We start from the raw sequence: 15000 nt of genomic DNA on the forward strand, positions 1-15000 counted from the left end.
GTAGGTTTTTTCTGATTCATCATTTAAATATTAATAAATGTTGCAAATAAATGTTGCACTGCCCGGGAATGGGGCCCATAGTTATTTAGCTAAACGGCCCTAAAACGTTTCCTATTCAATTTCTATGGTAGTGCTAAACCACTACGGATGTAATATATTTTTGACCACAAGTAGGTTTTTTCTGATTCATCATTTGATGTTAATTTCCCCGAGGGAACCTCCCAAAGGGATTAATAAAGTCGTCTGTCTGTCTTAAATATGAATAAATGTTGCAAATAAATGTTGCATTGCCCGGGAATGGGGCCCATAGTTATTTAGCTAAACGGCCCTAAAACGTTTCCTATTCATTCTCTATGGTAGTGCTAAAGTATGGTAGTATTGTTTTTAAAAACAAAAATTATATTTCTCGATTCAAAATGAGGAACGCTTCACGAATTTGCGTGTCATCCTTGCGCCTCCGGCTGCTGCATGTTCGAGACACCTCCTCTGTCCTAAATGTCTTAATTCCTTAAGTCCCGCCTCCCAGCAGCGCAATCGTGTTTTCACTGGAAGGTTCTAAATAATGTGTACACAGAGTGCACACCATGCATGTTTTCATTGGACTGTTCTACTTCACTCCTCTACAGGCATTGGCCGTTTGTGTTTCACCCTCCCCCAGACGGACTTGTCGCAGGCGAAGTTCAGTAGTCGTTGAGCATCATCTCGTAGACATCACGTAAGTTATGCCGTTTCTGTCTTCATAACAGCACAATACAGCATTAGTGTGTTCTGTGTGATTTTATTTCTTTACTGTTGTTGCTCATGTCTTGAAATAATTTGACAAATGTTCCGAGTAATATACTTTCGCGGTGTGTGTGTGTGTGTGTGTGTGTGTGCGTGCGTGCGCGAGACGTGCAAATACTGTGTTTGGACGACGGTTTTATATTCTATAAACTCTCGGTTAAGTGTGGTATAAATGCTGGAACGAATTGTTGTGAATGTCTTGATATAATTTGACAAATATTCCGAGTAATATACTTTCGCTGTGTGTGTGTGTGTGTGTGTGTGCGAGACATGCAAATACTGTGTTCGGACGACGGTTTTATATTCTATAGACTCTCGGGTAAGTGTGGTATAAATGCTGGAACGAATTGTTGTGAATGTCTTGATATAATTTGACAAATATCCCGACGTAATATACTTTCGCGGTGTGTGTGTGTGTGTGTGTGTGTGCGCGAGACATGCAAATACTGTGTTCGGACGACGGTTTTATAATCTATAGACTCTTGGCTAAGTGTGGTATAAATGCTGGAACGAATTATTGTGAATTTCTTGAAATAATTCGACAAATATCCCGACGTAATATACTTTTGCGGTGTGTGTGTGTGTGTGTGCGCGAGACAGTAGGTCACTGACCAGCCATTGTCAATTTGTAATGTCTGATATGCTGATTAAAGTTGACAGTATTACCCTAATACTCCTAATGGGCTGCTGATATCCTGACATTACCCCATCGATATAAACAGTGTTATTCTAACACCCTGGGGGGGTGTAGACAGTGTAACAACAGTGCAATTAGTCAGTGAAGTGTATTATAATGTACTGTTAAGCTGCTTCTTGTCTTTCAGAAAATGGTTTTTTCTCCCACCTTCCGCTTCGAGCCCTCCTCCAATGAGCTCACCCTTCGTCCTTCTGCTGCCGCGGTGGACCTGGCCACAAAACACCGCCAGCAGACCACTGCCATTGTGAGGAGGACACAGAGGCCTGAAGTCCTTGAGGCTGAGGCGAGGGCTAGAGCCTGTCAAAAGGGGGACTGCTCTGACGAAATGGTGCTGGCTGAGACCGAGCTCCAGTTTGGCCAGTACTGCGGCCAAACCTTTCGGTGGCTGCTGGAAAACGATGTGGGGTACGCCGTCTCCATCTTGGCGTCCCACAAGACGGAGAGAGAGGAAGGGATGACCATGAGAACGCCCCTCATGGCAAACAAGGACGCTCTTGCCTCCTACGCAGGGCTTTTCCCACCCATGGTGACAGCCATTGCCAGGCGTAGGTTGAGCGAGAGCTCCAAGCAGGTATGGCAGGTCGCTCCTTCCTGCAGCTGTTAGACCGTACAACAAACACTGCTCGCAGTAGACCACATATATCCAGGCTTCCACGTGCAATATACTGTCAATTTGCAATATACCTATACATATTCATACTGCAAATATCAAGTCCATACTGTGTATATTGTGCTGTTTATAAAGTACGTCCTACATTCTATTTCTAACATATTTTTTGCAATCAAAGTGTTAACATGTTTGTATGTTGTAATTTTCTTTTTTTGGTCATGCATGTTTATTACTTATCATCTTTATCTTTACTGTCTCGCTGCTATAACAATGCAAATTTCTCCTCTGCGGGACAAATAAAGGACTATCTTATCTCTTCAGAGTACAAATGAGGTGGATGACACGCTGTTGGGGTTTGGTGAGCACGCGCACCGCTCGTACAAGTCCTTGTACAATGCGAGGGACCGGGAGAGTCGAACGTAAGTAGTGTGTGTGTGTGTGTGTGTTGATTTTGTGTGTGTGTATGTACTGCATGTGTGTCTGTGTGTTGATTTTGTGTGTTTTTCTTTGCTCTGTTACAGCTATGTCGATTGGCTACGCAAGCAAAAGAAGCTAGGAGCTGGGTCCAGGATGCATACCTTCCAAATGTATGTGCTGGCCCGGGACAAAAAATCCGAGCCACAGCCAGGTAACTGCACTGCACTGTCTACAAAACAGCCTGTGCTTTCAACAGTACACCAGTGCTTCATCTATGTTGTCCTTTGCCACCAGGCACCTCCTCCTCCTGTGACCTATCTGACGCTGAAATGCTTGCCGCTGCCGCCGAGGTCGACTCTCCCAGTAAGTGTACATTTTGATGTGAATTCACTTGTAATGCACTTGTAATCCACTTGTAATGCATCGCCCTAACACTGACATGTATTGTCAGGCACGTCCAGGGACACCCCAACAGCTGTGGTCCCCTCTTCCTCTCTCTCCTCCTCCGAGCAGCCACTGGAAGGGCCAGGGCCAGGGCCAGAGCCAGGGCCAGTACCGATGGCGCCTAAGCGACCTGCCTCTGGCAAAGAGGTATGTATGACGTGCGTGCGTGTGTGTTAATGTGTGCCTGTCTGCTGCACTCTCACTAACTGTGTCTCTGCTGTGTGCTGTGTGTGTGTTTCAGCTGCTTCCCGTCAGCTGGAGGCAGACGCTGCCAGAAGAGCAGCAGGAGTGGGTGGGCCGGGCGCTGTTCAAGAGGGAACCCAGCAGCGGGAAGGTGGTCCTCACCACGCCACTCAAACTGTGGTGGCACCCTCCTGGCCCCCGGCCCCTCTACACACAGCTCCCCGCCAATGCTCACGCCTTCTTCCAGCGCCCATTCTTTCTGTGGATGCCCTATCGGATGTGGGCATATCGTCTGAAGTGCCCTGCCGATGGGCGGAAACTGATGGGCGCTGGACTGTACAAGACCGTCCGGAGGGTCTTGGACATGAGCGGGTGGTACTTCATGGCCACAGAGTACCTTGAGTGCCCCGCCTGTCACAAGAAGATTGTGAGCTGGTCACGGGACATCTTAGACCAGCTGGACCTCGCGCACCGCAATAAGTTTCCAGCTGTTCTCACGTACAAGTATGTCACTTTAAGGCATTCAACATTTGTTGATTTTATGTGTTTTCTCTTTTGGTTTTTATGTAATTGTGTGATTTTAATTCATTGTAAAGTGTCCTTGAGTGACCTGAAAGGCTCTTTTAAATTACATTTATTATTATTATTATTATTATAATTATTATTATTTCCTCGACAATGCATTATTATTTTTTTTGTTGTTGTTGTTGTAGTAGTAGTTAACTATATTTGTCTGCGTTGTCTGTACACTCTCTGTTTCCACCCCAGGTTGTCCTGTGACATGGCGGTGATCGGGCAGATGAAGGAGCGCACCCTGGGCAACGGTGTGGCTCGCCTCCGTGCCTCCCTGGTGGAGCAACACTCCAAGGAGTGGATGGCGCGGACGATCGAGTACCTCTCCGTGCTTGACAAGCTTATGGCACCTGGAGCGGCACCAAAAGAGGGGGCGCTCCCAGAGCTTGTGAAGGTGCCCGGACTCGCCTGGTTCGGGTGGGTGTACGTCCTGGATGCCATGACCAGGCTGGACACGACCAAGGCTAAGGTGACGTCCATTTTTGGTGACATACTCAAGATGGACTCCACCAAGAAGGTGAGATTTCTCACTCACTCACTCACTCACTCACTCACTCACTCACTCTCTCCCTCCCTCCCTCTCTCTCTCCACTGTGCCTTCACCCTGTATGACGTTGTTGTGCCGTGTGTCTAAATGTGTGTTTGTGCTGTGTCTCGCAGATCGCCAAAAAGCTTGCAGGCACTGCCGCTGGCTCGGCCGCCTGGATGACCAACGTTGGCAACGAGTACGGGCAGGTACTCGTGTCCGTCCTCACGGCAGCCGAGGGGGACGGACTGGCCGACATGGCGACCGGCCTGATGCGGAGGTACCGCGAAGCCGGAAAGGCCCCTCCAAAGGTCATGTACGTGGACCGGGACTGCTGTGCCGCCGTGGGTACGTCGTCAGTACACCACATGTACCACGAGTGGCACGAGCTGGTGGTCAGGCTCGACGTGTGGCACCTCATGCGACGCTTTGCGAGGGGTGTCACCACAGACAGCCACCAGCTCTACGGCCTCTTCATGGCGAGGCTGTCTTTTGCCATCTTCGAGTGGGACGCCGGAGACGTCGCCCGCCTGAGAGAGGCCAAGCAGTCCGTGGAGGGGAAGGACGCCCACATCAAACTGTCCGCCAAGGAGCTCGCTCGGCATTGTCGACGCCGTACGAGGGGTGCGGCGGAGACAGAGCGGCTCCTCCGGGAGGTGCTGGACGCCTTCTGGGACATGACGGACGCCATGGGCGTCCCGTTGATCGACCGCGCCCGCATGGAGGAGATCTGGAGCACACAGCGCCGCCACCTCCACTGCATCCAGGACCCGGAGGGGGTGGAGCTGTACGCCCAGACAGGTGAGCTCACCAAGGGCGGTGTTAAGCTCCCCGTCTACCGGTGCGCACGTGGCTCCACTTCCCTCGAGTCCTTCCACCTGCACCAGTGCCGCTTCATTCCAGGTCATTTATTTTACAACACATTTACATTTTGTTTTTTCTTTCTTTCTTTGTTTTTTTTTTTTTTTATACATTGCTTCTCACTCACACTTTGCTCTCTTCCTTCACAGGTACATCTGCGAGTGACTTACACTTCCAGGTGTACCTGCTGGAGGGCCTGATGCGGTGGAATGAAAACCGCGGACGAGCGGCAGTCCAGGGAGGTCAGCGATCGGCGCTGCGGTGCTACAGTGCCCAGCAGCAGCACGTGTTCAACCGGCTGGCCCATCGGCTCAAGGGGCTCGAGCCGGTTGTCGACTACACCCAGCCCAGGGAGTACACAGGTACAGAGAGATCAGCGACAGAGCGTTTGTTGCTGTTGTCTCATAGCATCTGCTCATGTGTGTTTGTGTGTGTGTGTGTGTGTGTGTGTGTGTGTCTGTCTGTCGCTCGCTCGCTCTCTCTGCAGGGGAACTCTTGGGGGTAGAGTATTTGTACTCCCAGTCGGGCGCTGTGCTGCAGCAGTTTCCCAACGCTCCGGAAGAGACCGCCGAGGGCGAGGGCGAGGACGACACCGTCGACGGCGGCGGCACACTGACCGACGAGGGCTTTGAGGAGGAGGAGCCGGAGGAGCCGGAGGAGATCCGTCTCCTGGCCCATCACGACGCTCTCCTCCAGGAGCCCCACAGTGTGCCTGTGCGTGAGGCCTCGTCATCCCAGTTGGGACCTCCCCCACCCCCCCTACCCCCCGAGGACGACAGTATGGAGGTGCAGCAGGCTGCGGAGGAGGATGAAGTGAGTGGACAGTTGCCTGTTAACATGTTTCATATTCATGAAGAGGAAAATCAGTCTAAAAATAACGACAATCAAGTTAATAATAATAACAACAACAATAATAATAATAATCTATATTCTTATAAATGTACTGTGTTTCTTATATCTTCATAAATGTAAACTGCTTTTGTATTGATCCAACATTAAGTGTGCTGCACTCCCATTTTTGCTGTAACAATAGCTGATGTACCGAGATCAAAACTTTGCTGATTTTCTCAAGAAACTTGCAGCGTCGCATCATGTGCCGTGTCTGTGTGTTGTGCTTTTTTTCAGGACGTCGTTGGGCCAGACGGTCACCCCGGTTACCATCACGTGGTGGCCCTGGCCCACGGCCTCGTGGAGCTGCGTCACCGCGCCTTTGTCACCGTTCGTCAGTCCAGGGAGGTTGTCGCTCTCTGGGAGAAGCTGACTGAGAGGGACAAGGCACCGGTGACCTTCCCCCGCCGCCACCAGGACAGGCTGGTCAAAGGTCGATTCAAGACCAGCAACCGGCACGCTCACACGCCAGGAGTGGAGAGTGTGAAGCGGTACAAAGTCACTGCATTAACAGTTTTTTTTGGGTTTTTTTTACAGCCTGCTATAGTCAGTAACTAACACATTCTCCCCCCTCCCTCCCTCCCTCCCTCTCCTCTCTCTCTCTCTCTCTCTCTCTGCAGTGTTGCCCTGGGTCAGGGCGCAGGAGCGGCACAGTCTCCTAAAGTCAGCAGGCTTGTTGAAGCCATCATGCTGGAGCTGTGCCGCATTCACACCCAGGACACCAGGACGATCGCTGGGGTCCGCATCAACCGCTGGGCTGGCATCATGACAGACTATAAGCAGATCCGGCACAACGTGGTCAACTGTCCTGCCCTCATGGCGTGCACCCGCATCCAGCTGTTTGATGTCAATCAGCGGACCCTGTCCATGTGGTAAGTCAATATACTTTGGCTCGCAGCACTGATGTGTGTGTGTGTGTGTGTTTGTTTGTTTGTTGTCGTGATTAATATCTTTGTCATGATAAATCACGCATTGTTTCTTGTCTGTTTTTTATTTCTTGTAAGGCACAATGAGAGGAGCAAGGCGGCGGTGAGGGACACCATCGCCCTCGCAGTTCCGGGGCCCAGCGCTCCCCAGACGGCAGCGGAGCCCCTGCCTGTCCCACAGAGTCTGCTGCAGGACCCCCAACAGCCAGACCAGCCCCTTGAGCACCACGTGCCCGCGGATGCCTCAGGCCTGGCTGTCACTATCAGAGGGCCGCTGGCCCCGGAACTGTTTGACCTCATTGTCGACCAACAGAGTGCCACCACCTCCTCAGCGTCAGCCGCCACCACCACCACCTCCTCCTCCTCAGTGGACACCAACACCACCACCTCCACAGCTTCAACAACAGCCACTGCTCCAACTGTCGCTCCAGCCACTGTCGCTCCAGCCACCATCGCTCCAGCCATTCCCCGCTCTACTGCCTGGAGGCGCCGGGTACATGCTGAGATGGAGCGTCGTGCCCAGGAGCTAGGGAACTTTGCAAAGCCCTACAAGAAGGTTCCCCAGTTCATGTGCAGGCGCTGTGGCCAGCCAAAGACCAAGCAGTATGGCCACAGCCGCTACAAACGGGGGACCTTCTGTGCCCAGGCTGACGGGGGGACTGTGGAGCAGTGGCTGTCGGCAATGAAGGACAGAGAGCGCGAGGAGGCTGCCGCCGCCGCCGCTGCCGCTGCTGCTGCTGCTGCTGCTGCTGCCGCCCCCGCCCCCACCCCCGCCAACACCATCCCTAACCGCACCATATTCCCAGCACCCTAGAAAATGTGTATATACTGTAAATATGTCAATAAAAATATGTAAATGGTACATAAATATGTTCATAGTTTTTTATGTTAATACATCCTTGGTTTTGCAACAGACCAGAGAGAGAGGACTGTCCCGAGCCAGAGGGTGTGTATTTAATCTGTGTGTGCCAAGTGCATGCATCTGTTTCATTGTACATAGACTACAGCACTGACGCCTCCGCTGCTGCTGCTGCTGTTTCTCGAGCTTATGCTCCTGTCACAACATGTGGACATTAACTGTGCAAAGTATGATGATGCTGAAGTGAAGCAGAGTGAAATTACAGAGGTTTTAGTGAAGAGATGCCTAGGTGACTCTTGTTTGGAAATATATACCACAAAAATGTATTAAACTCATTTAATTTTATTTAGGCCTACATGTCACTATTGGTCTAATCAAAACTTGTTAAAAAATCTATACATTTGGGCAGTGGCATGCACAGATAGACACTAGGTGGTGCTATAGTACCTGCCCTTTGCACTCTGGACCAAGTTTTGAAAGTTATACGTGATCATATGGAAGAGGATTATGGCCACAGGGGAAAAAAACATTTAAACTGGGGTCAGAATTGTTGTTGTTTTGCTCTTTGCACTTGGCGTTTACTCCGTGTTTGGTGAACATCAATTTTCTTTTTTTTTTCCTTTTCTTTTCACCAATTTTCTTTTTTTTTTCCTTTTCTTTGTTTTTCAAAGTTTCTGAGCCTTCTGTGGGTAGCGTAAGAAAGCTAAACATGCCTTTGATACGTGTGTATGGTATCCCCCGGCACCGGGAAGAAGAGTCATCCATACGCGCGCAGCCAGAAGAAGTTGGTCACCCTCTACAAACGGAGAAGGATGCAGCGGGACAAGAGGATGCAGCGGGACAAGAGGGTGCTGGAGAAGGCGAAAGAGATGCCGACACGCGAGCCGGGACCCCCCTGCGATCACTGTGGCAAGCAGCCCATGAACCTGGACACGGGGCATGCCTTGTACAAGGGACGGATTTTTTGCGAGTTGGAGAAGGGCCCGAGGGGTTGCACGGCTCGTAAGTGGCTCGCGGATGTGTACACCATGGCAGTTCCCAGAACGACTCTCTGGAGGATGAACAAAGCAGACAAAGGGGAGCAGGTCGAGGCTGGACCTTCTTCTTCTCCTCCTCCTCCTCCTCCTCCTGAGCCTTTGGGGAGGAAGCGCCACTGTTGTCACGTCTCCTCCAGCTCTTCCATCCCCGGCCCATCTGCGCCTCCTACCCCTGTGCCTGTGCCTGTGCCTCCTACCCGTAAACGGAAGCACAAGCCGCACAAGGTGCACAGCTGCCAGCTGTGCCTCCAGCCATCACAAAAGGAATATGGGCACAGCAGGTTTGAGGGGACAAATTTCTGTGCCCTTTATTCCGGCAAAAGTGTGAAGCAGTGGCTGGCTGAGATGAGAGCCCTAAAGAAACGCAAACTGTTGTGAATATTATGTGTGTAGTGGAAAACAATGTGTACATCATGTTTTTCTTTATTGCCATTAGACTAACGAAATGTTCTATGGCTTTCACCCTCACACATATCAAAACATGTCAAACCAATGTTGCTGCTGGCTTTCTTCTTCAGTCGGCAGGCATAAATGGTGTTATTGTATTGACATTTAATAAATGAATGAACAACAATAAATGAAGGTCTAAAGTTTTATTGCACGCACGCACGCACACACACACACACATTGTAGCATCATGAACGAAATCAAAAGAAAAGAAAACAAAAACAAATATGAGTTATATAATATTAGAATAATATTAGAATAAAAGATAGATAGCTATATAAAAATGATCACTGTTAAACCTACTCGTACTATTTAAATAAATAATCAGAAACGTTCATGTTTCTGGACACTGTCAACAATAAGGGCACTTTGTGTGGCATGTGGAACCATCGGCTGCCTTATTATAGCAGTGAGAGATTATAAAAAAAAAACATTACAGGCACTGTGGCACATGTTCAATGCAATTACATATTTATTTATGTCAACATGTTAAGAGCTAAAGGTGTCAGAACTGTCATACAAAGTGTCGTGAGTGAAGAGTGAGCATACGTGTTCATTATGTAGCCTAATGTAAACCTACACAATACTAAATATTCATCTTAAGTGTACTGATAGATTCACATGTTGTACTAATGACAAGCTCTACCAACATTAGTTATGAGAAGGTCATCACGCCATATTAGTGATTTGGGCTAGCGTCTAGCTTGTTAAGCAGTCGACTAATTTATGCTCAGCTGTATGTAATATACATAATATAACAAAATACACTCGACTCAATTCATTTATGTGTTACCTGGCTGGTTGGACAGGGCCGGGAGCAGGTGTGTGCGGGCTACAGATGTGCACTGCTGCTGCAACTTCCACTTAATTTGAAAAGTTCAAAACGTTCGTAAAATATGTCGAGGAACGTGAAAAAAGACGTTGTCTTCTGTTTCTCTGCTGCTGCTGCCACCTCTTCTTTTCACTCAGAAAAGACCGTCTCCTTACTGTTGAGCCAAGCGGGAAACAGCGCCCCCAAAAACCGACCTGTGGTCAAAAATATATTACATACCATTGGAATCGTTACGTTAAGTTTATTAATAAAGCCATATAAATACTATACATATGTTATATTTTATGTTTTTTTTTTTTACATTAGTTATTAATTTTACACATAATTTGGTAATAAATTGATTTAAGTAACAAAAAATCTGAGGAGCCACTTGGGAGCCGAAAGAGCCGGGAATTCCCATCACTATCAGTCACATTGAATGAAGAAGTGTTCATTCATTGTGGGTATGGTAGAGAGGAGTTTGAAGCGGTTACAGCGCCAAAAGTGCGAGTGGCCGGGAGGCGCATTACGTCCGTAGTGGTTTCGTACTACCATAGAGAATGAATGGGAAAAGTTTTAGGGCCGTTTAGCTAAATAACTCTGGGTCCCAGGATACACGGGAGGCCCGGGTTCGAGTCCTGGCCAATTCAACCGTCTTTATTTTTCCTTACGTATTCTGGCATTTGATTTTGTAATATATACATATAGAATAATAGATAGATAATAGATAGATAGCTACCACTCTAACACCTATTAATAATAATATTTGTATATTTGTATGTACACTATGATGTCTTTCCTGGAATTATTGTGATTATTAAATCACGTACACCAAAGAAGACGGGGGCCAGTACAGTAACTCAGAAGCTCGTAACTCGTTTTCTGTAGATCTAAAACAGCGCAGCAGCCGAGCGTCAACAACCGAGACAGAACGGAGCCGGGGAGGGCTTAACACTCATTAGCCTTAAAGGTGCATTACTAAGACATAACATGCACAGACCTTATTGTGTTTGCAACCTGTTTTGGCCAGTATCCTCGTTGTCTACAACTCACTACTTATCCAGTTTGTAGTGAACTTTGAATTAGCATGTTGCTAATTTGTACACACACAGGTTGCTAGCTGAACGTTAGGTTAAATTAGCAGAGAGACCACAGAGGAAGAGGGACCTCCAAACATGGTGAGTTAACTATGGTGTGAATCAGCTTCACGCTAACTACTGAGCAGCACTCCCCTAACACTCAGAACTCAATAAATATTACGTGACATTGCGTAAATAGTATGTTTTGCTAATTGCACAAATCAAAGAAGAAACACTTATTCATTGGTTCGTGATATACATTTTACATACAAACTATATGATCAAATAAAAGCTGCGTGTAATGTAAATGAAAATAATGTAAACACAAAAACAAATACATAAGATACATAAGGGGGAACAAAAAATTAAGACGGTTGCATTGGCCGGGAATCGAACCCGGGAATGGGGCCCATAGTTATTGAGCTATACGGCCGTAAAACGTTTCCCATTCGTTCTCTATGGTAGTGCTAAACCACTACGTATGTAATATATTTTTGACCACAAGTGGGTTTTTGGGGGCGCTGTTTCCCGCTTGGCTGAACAGTAAGGAGACGGTCTTTTCTGAGTGAAAAGAATAGGTGGCGGCGGCAGCAGCAGCATCAGAGAAACAGAAGACAACGTCTTTTTTCACGTTCCTCGACATATTTTACGAGCGTTTTGAACTTTTCAAAGTAAGTGGAAGTTGCAGCAGCAGTGCACATCTGTAGCCCGCACACACCTGCTCCCGGCCCTGTCCAGCCAACCAGGTAACACATAAATGAATTGAGTCGAGTGTATTTTGTTATATTTTGTATTTTGTTTGCCCCCTCTAAGACTCAGTTGCCAAGCTGTAACTTGTCTCTGTTGTTAAGTAGCCTGTCTCATACAGCTGAGCGTAAATTAGCCGACTGCGCGCACCTGCTTAACAAGCTAGACGCTAGCCCAAATCACTAATATGGCGTGATGACCTTCTCATAACTAATGTTGGTAGAGCTTGTCATTAGTACAACATGTGAATCTATCAGTACACTTAAGCTGAATATTTAGTATTTTGTAGGTTTACATTAGGCTACATAATGAACACGTATGCTCACTCTTCACTCACGACACTTTGTATGACAGTTCTGACACCTTTAGCTCTTAACATGTTGACATAAATAAATATGTAATTGCATTGAACATGTGCCACAGTGCCTGTAATGGTTTTTTTTATAATCTCTCACTGCTATAATAAGGCAGCCGATGGTTCCACATGCCACACAAAGTGCCCTTATTGTTGACAGTGTCCAGAAACATGAACGTTTCTGATTATTTATTTAAATAGTACGAATAGGTTTTACAGTGATCATTTTGATATAGCTATCTATCTATTATTCTAATATTATTCTAATATTATATAACTAATATTTGTTTTTGTTTTCTTTCTCCCACTGTACACCACAGGCTATCATGGAGCAGAGCTTCGCCTTTTTTCCTGGCAGGAAACTGGTGAACTTCTGTAGGGGTCCTTGGGGGCACCATCTTCAGGAGCCAAGTGATGCACCAAAGCTCCTCAAGGGCGACCCTTCGCTGCAGGACACATCTGCACCTCTGAGGGAGGACGCTGTGAGGGAGAATGCCCTGGCTGTGGTCCGTGTGAGGGCAGGGAACGCCTCAGACGAGACGGACGTGCTGGGGGAGTACATCCTGCAGTTTGGGAAGTATAAGGGGAAATCCTTCCGGTGGCTCTTGGAGAATGATGTTGGGTACACCGTGGACCTCAGCAGACATGTTGAAAGTGAAGAGGCTGCGGTAGTGACAATGACCCAGGGACACAGCAAGGACAGCTTATTGTTCTTTGTCAGATATGCCTGAAGCTTCCAATTAATTAGTAGGTCTCTCCATGTTCAGGCCATGTTCAGCCACTAATATTGTGTTTGCAGGCTGGTGTTCCTACAAACAAAAGGGTTCATGAATTGACTTCCTCAACGTTGAGGGTAAATACCCATTTTATTTCTTCTTCTTCATGCATGTAAGACAACATAAGAGTTCATATTGCTTCCCCTGCTCAGGCTAATACAGGCTAAATATTGTTATAACTGAGTATCAATCCATATACAAGTGTGTGAATGTGTTTATAAATAAACTCAATCTAAAATATTACTTACACAAACTAGGGGTAGTATAAGCATGAGGGCAAAAGAACAACAACAGCAAATCAACAAATCAATCATCAACAATAACGACTCGATCTCTATATATATATATTAACAACTAACCTAACTCCATAATATTAAAAACAAACCAACAAAAACAGTGAGGGACTTTAGAGAGTCTGCTCTCTGTGTGTAACATAGATCTCTGTAATGTCACAAAGTAGCACAGCAGCCTGGCTCAGCACAGCGAGGCACGGTCTGACCGGGAGTCCAATCGCCAGCCACCGCCTGCAAATCAGAAAAGGAAAAACACAGAGAAAAACAAAAGCACACTATCACACTCAAATTAAAACCCCTTGAATTTGTAAGACTTAGACTAAGACTAAGCAGGTGAAGTAATGAGTATATATACAAGTATACCGACTCTACCTTGACTAAGACGACAACGAAAAAAACAAAAAACGTATACATCGCACTTATGACTAGCACTTCATAGTTTGGCTTACTCGAAGCTTTTTCTTACTTCTAGCTCTTATTTGTGCCCAAATTTTTAAATGCACTTATTGTCTGCTAAATGACATGTAATGTAATGTAATATACGTATGAGTGATATTTGAGTGAGTTCTGCCTTTAGCCAGACAAATTGTGTCACTTTTTTAACTGACATTTAAATGTCTCCTTAAGTGCCATCCGCTTCACTGTCAAGACCACCTGCTGACACTAAAGGGAAACAACACAAGACGCTAGTGGATGGTAATTTCTCTGGAATTTGTGCCACCATCTTCAATGCTGTAATCACCGCTTTGCATTTAGCTTTGTATTACTAGAATATCATATTCTAGTTTATCATATCATATTTCTTAGTTTAAAATACTACCCGTATTCTGAATATGGGTAGTATTTAAAAAAAAAATGTGCTTCCCAACCTCAGTTTCCCCTGAGTCGAGAAATATCTTCATTCTTTTTTTTGTTACGTGCCCACCAGTTAAGTAAATACATGATAAAAAAGTACAGAGTTGCTCGCACACCTGAGCAACCACCCAGTAAGATGTTTTCATAACTCTTTTCTGAAGCCTGACTGTGCCCCCAATTTGTCCTTTTATTACACAGTCTAAAATAAAAAGAATAAAAAGCACAAATGTTATGACATCTCACTAATCTTTTTCTTTTTCCCCCCTTGTGCTAACAGCTGGTCCTTCTGTTGTTGTGCCCCGACCGACACTCAGCTCATACTACGCCTGAGCCACCACACGGTAAGATGTTGCTACTACTACTTTTAACTACTCTGAAGATGTTTCCACCACTTGTTACATGTTACTCGAGCCCCCTGCCTTTTCTCCCCCACTGGCACAAACAGCAGATGGGGATATAAACAGTTGGAGCTGCTCGCATGATACTTATGTATACATTTAAGGTCTAATTTTGGATTCACTTTGTTAATATATGTCCTTTTGCAATTAGACATCTTGCAATCCATTGAAAGAAGTACGACTCGCCGTTCCAGTCCAGACACAACAAACCACATAATGCCAAACTCCGCCAACGCAGTCCGACACTGACGCTCTGTGGACATTTCGAGGTACTGCACGTTCATGTAATCAAACACACAATAGGACAAAAAAGGCTGTGCTCAAACCCATGAGCAGATATTTCAGAGGGAATCGGTGGTGATGATTGCTAAAGCTTAATAGACGTGGGAAATTAGGGTTTGTTGGTTGTTTTTTCTGCAGTATGCAGACCACCTG

At 46.6% G+C, this 15000-nt stretch overlaps 2 protein-coding genes across 3 annotated transcripts in view; both read left to right on the forward strand.

Annotated features, from left to right (window-relative positions):
* The first annotated feature begins 507 nt into the window (after positions 1-507).
* On the forward strand, positions 508-7822 carry LOC131462737 (uncharacterized). The gene is made up of 14 exons (XM_058634228.1): positions 508-715; positions 1608-2051; positions 2412-2509; positions 2612-2718; positions 2802-2870; positions 2959-3098; positions 3193-3638; positions 3903-4224; positions 4368-5136; positions 5244-5456; positions 5582-5907; positions 6220-6473; positions 6603-6854; positions 6987-7822. Exons 2-14 carry the CDS (start codon positions 1611-1613, stop codon positions 7720-7722), a joined length of 4173 nt encoding a protein of 1390 aa, XP_058490211.1. The 5' UTR covers positions 508-715; positions 1608-1610; the 3' UTR covers positions 7723-7822.
* Positions 7823-11193: 3371 nt separating this feature from the next.
* The window catches only part of LOC131462741 (uncharacterized), a 17032-nt gene continuing 13225 nt past the window's right edge, over positions 11194-15000 (forward strand). Inside the window, exon 1 of one of the 2 annotated variants that reach the window (XM_058634236.1) lies at positions 11194-11240. The gene's annotated coding sequence lies outside the window, so the exon portion shown is untranslated. The remainder of the gene's footprint in view (positions 11241-15000) is intronic. The other variant, XM_058634235.1, reaches the window with a different exon arrangement.

The sequence above is a fragment of the Solea solea genome, chromosome 7 (assembly GCF_958295425.1).
Source record: "Solea solea chromosome 7, fSolSol10.1, whole genome shotgun sequence".
Classification (NCBI taxonomy): Eukaryota; Metazoa; Chordata; class Actinopteri; order Pleuronectiformes; family Soleidae; genus Solea; species Solea solea.

Bases quoted from the DNA above. Each gene is read 5' to 3' on its own strand.
- LOC131462737 (XM_058634228.1), top strand. From the start codon at position 1,611: ATGGTTTTTTCTCCCACCTTCCGCTTCGAGCCCTCCTCCAATGAGCTC. The intron at 2,871-2,958 runs GTAAGTGTACAT...ATGTATTGTCAG, and splicing joins CGCCGAGGTCGACTCTCCCA to GCACGTCCAGGGACACCCCA. The intron at 6,855-6,986 runs GTAAGTCAATAT...ATTTCTTGTAAG, and splicing joins CAGCGGACCCTGTCCATGTG to GCACAATGAGAGGAGCAAGG.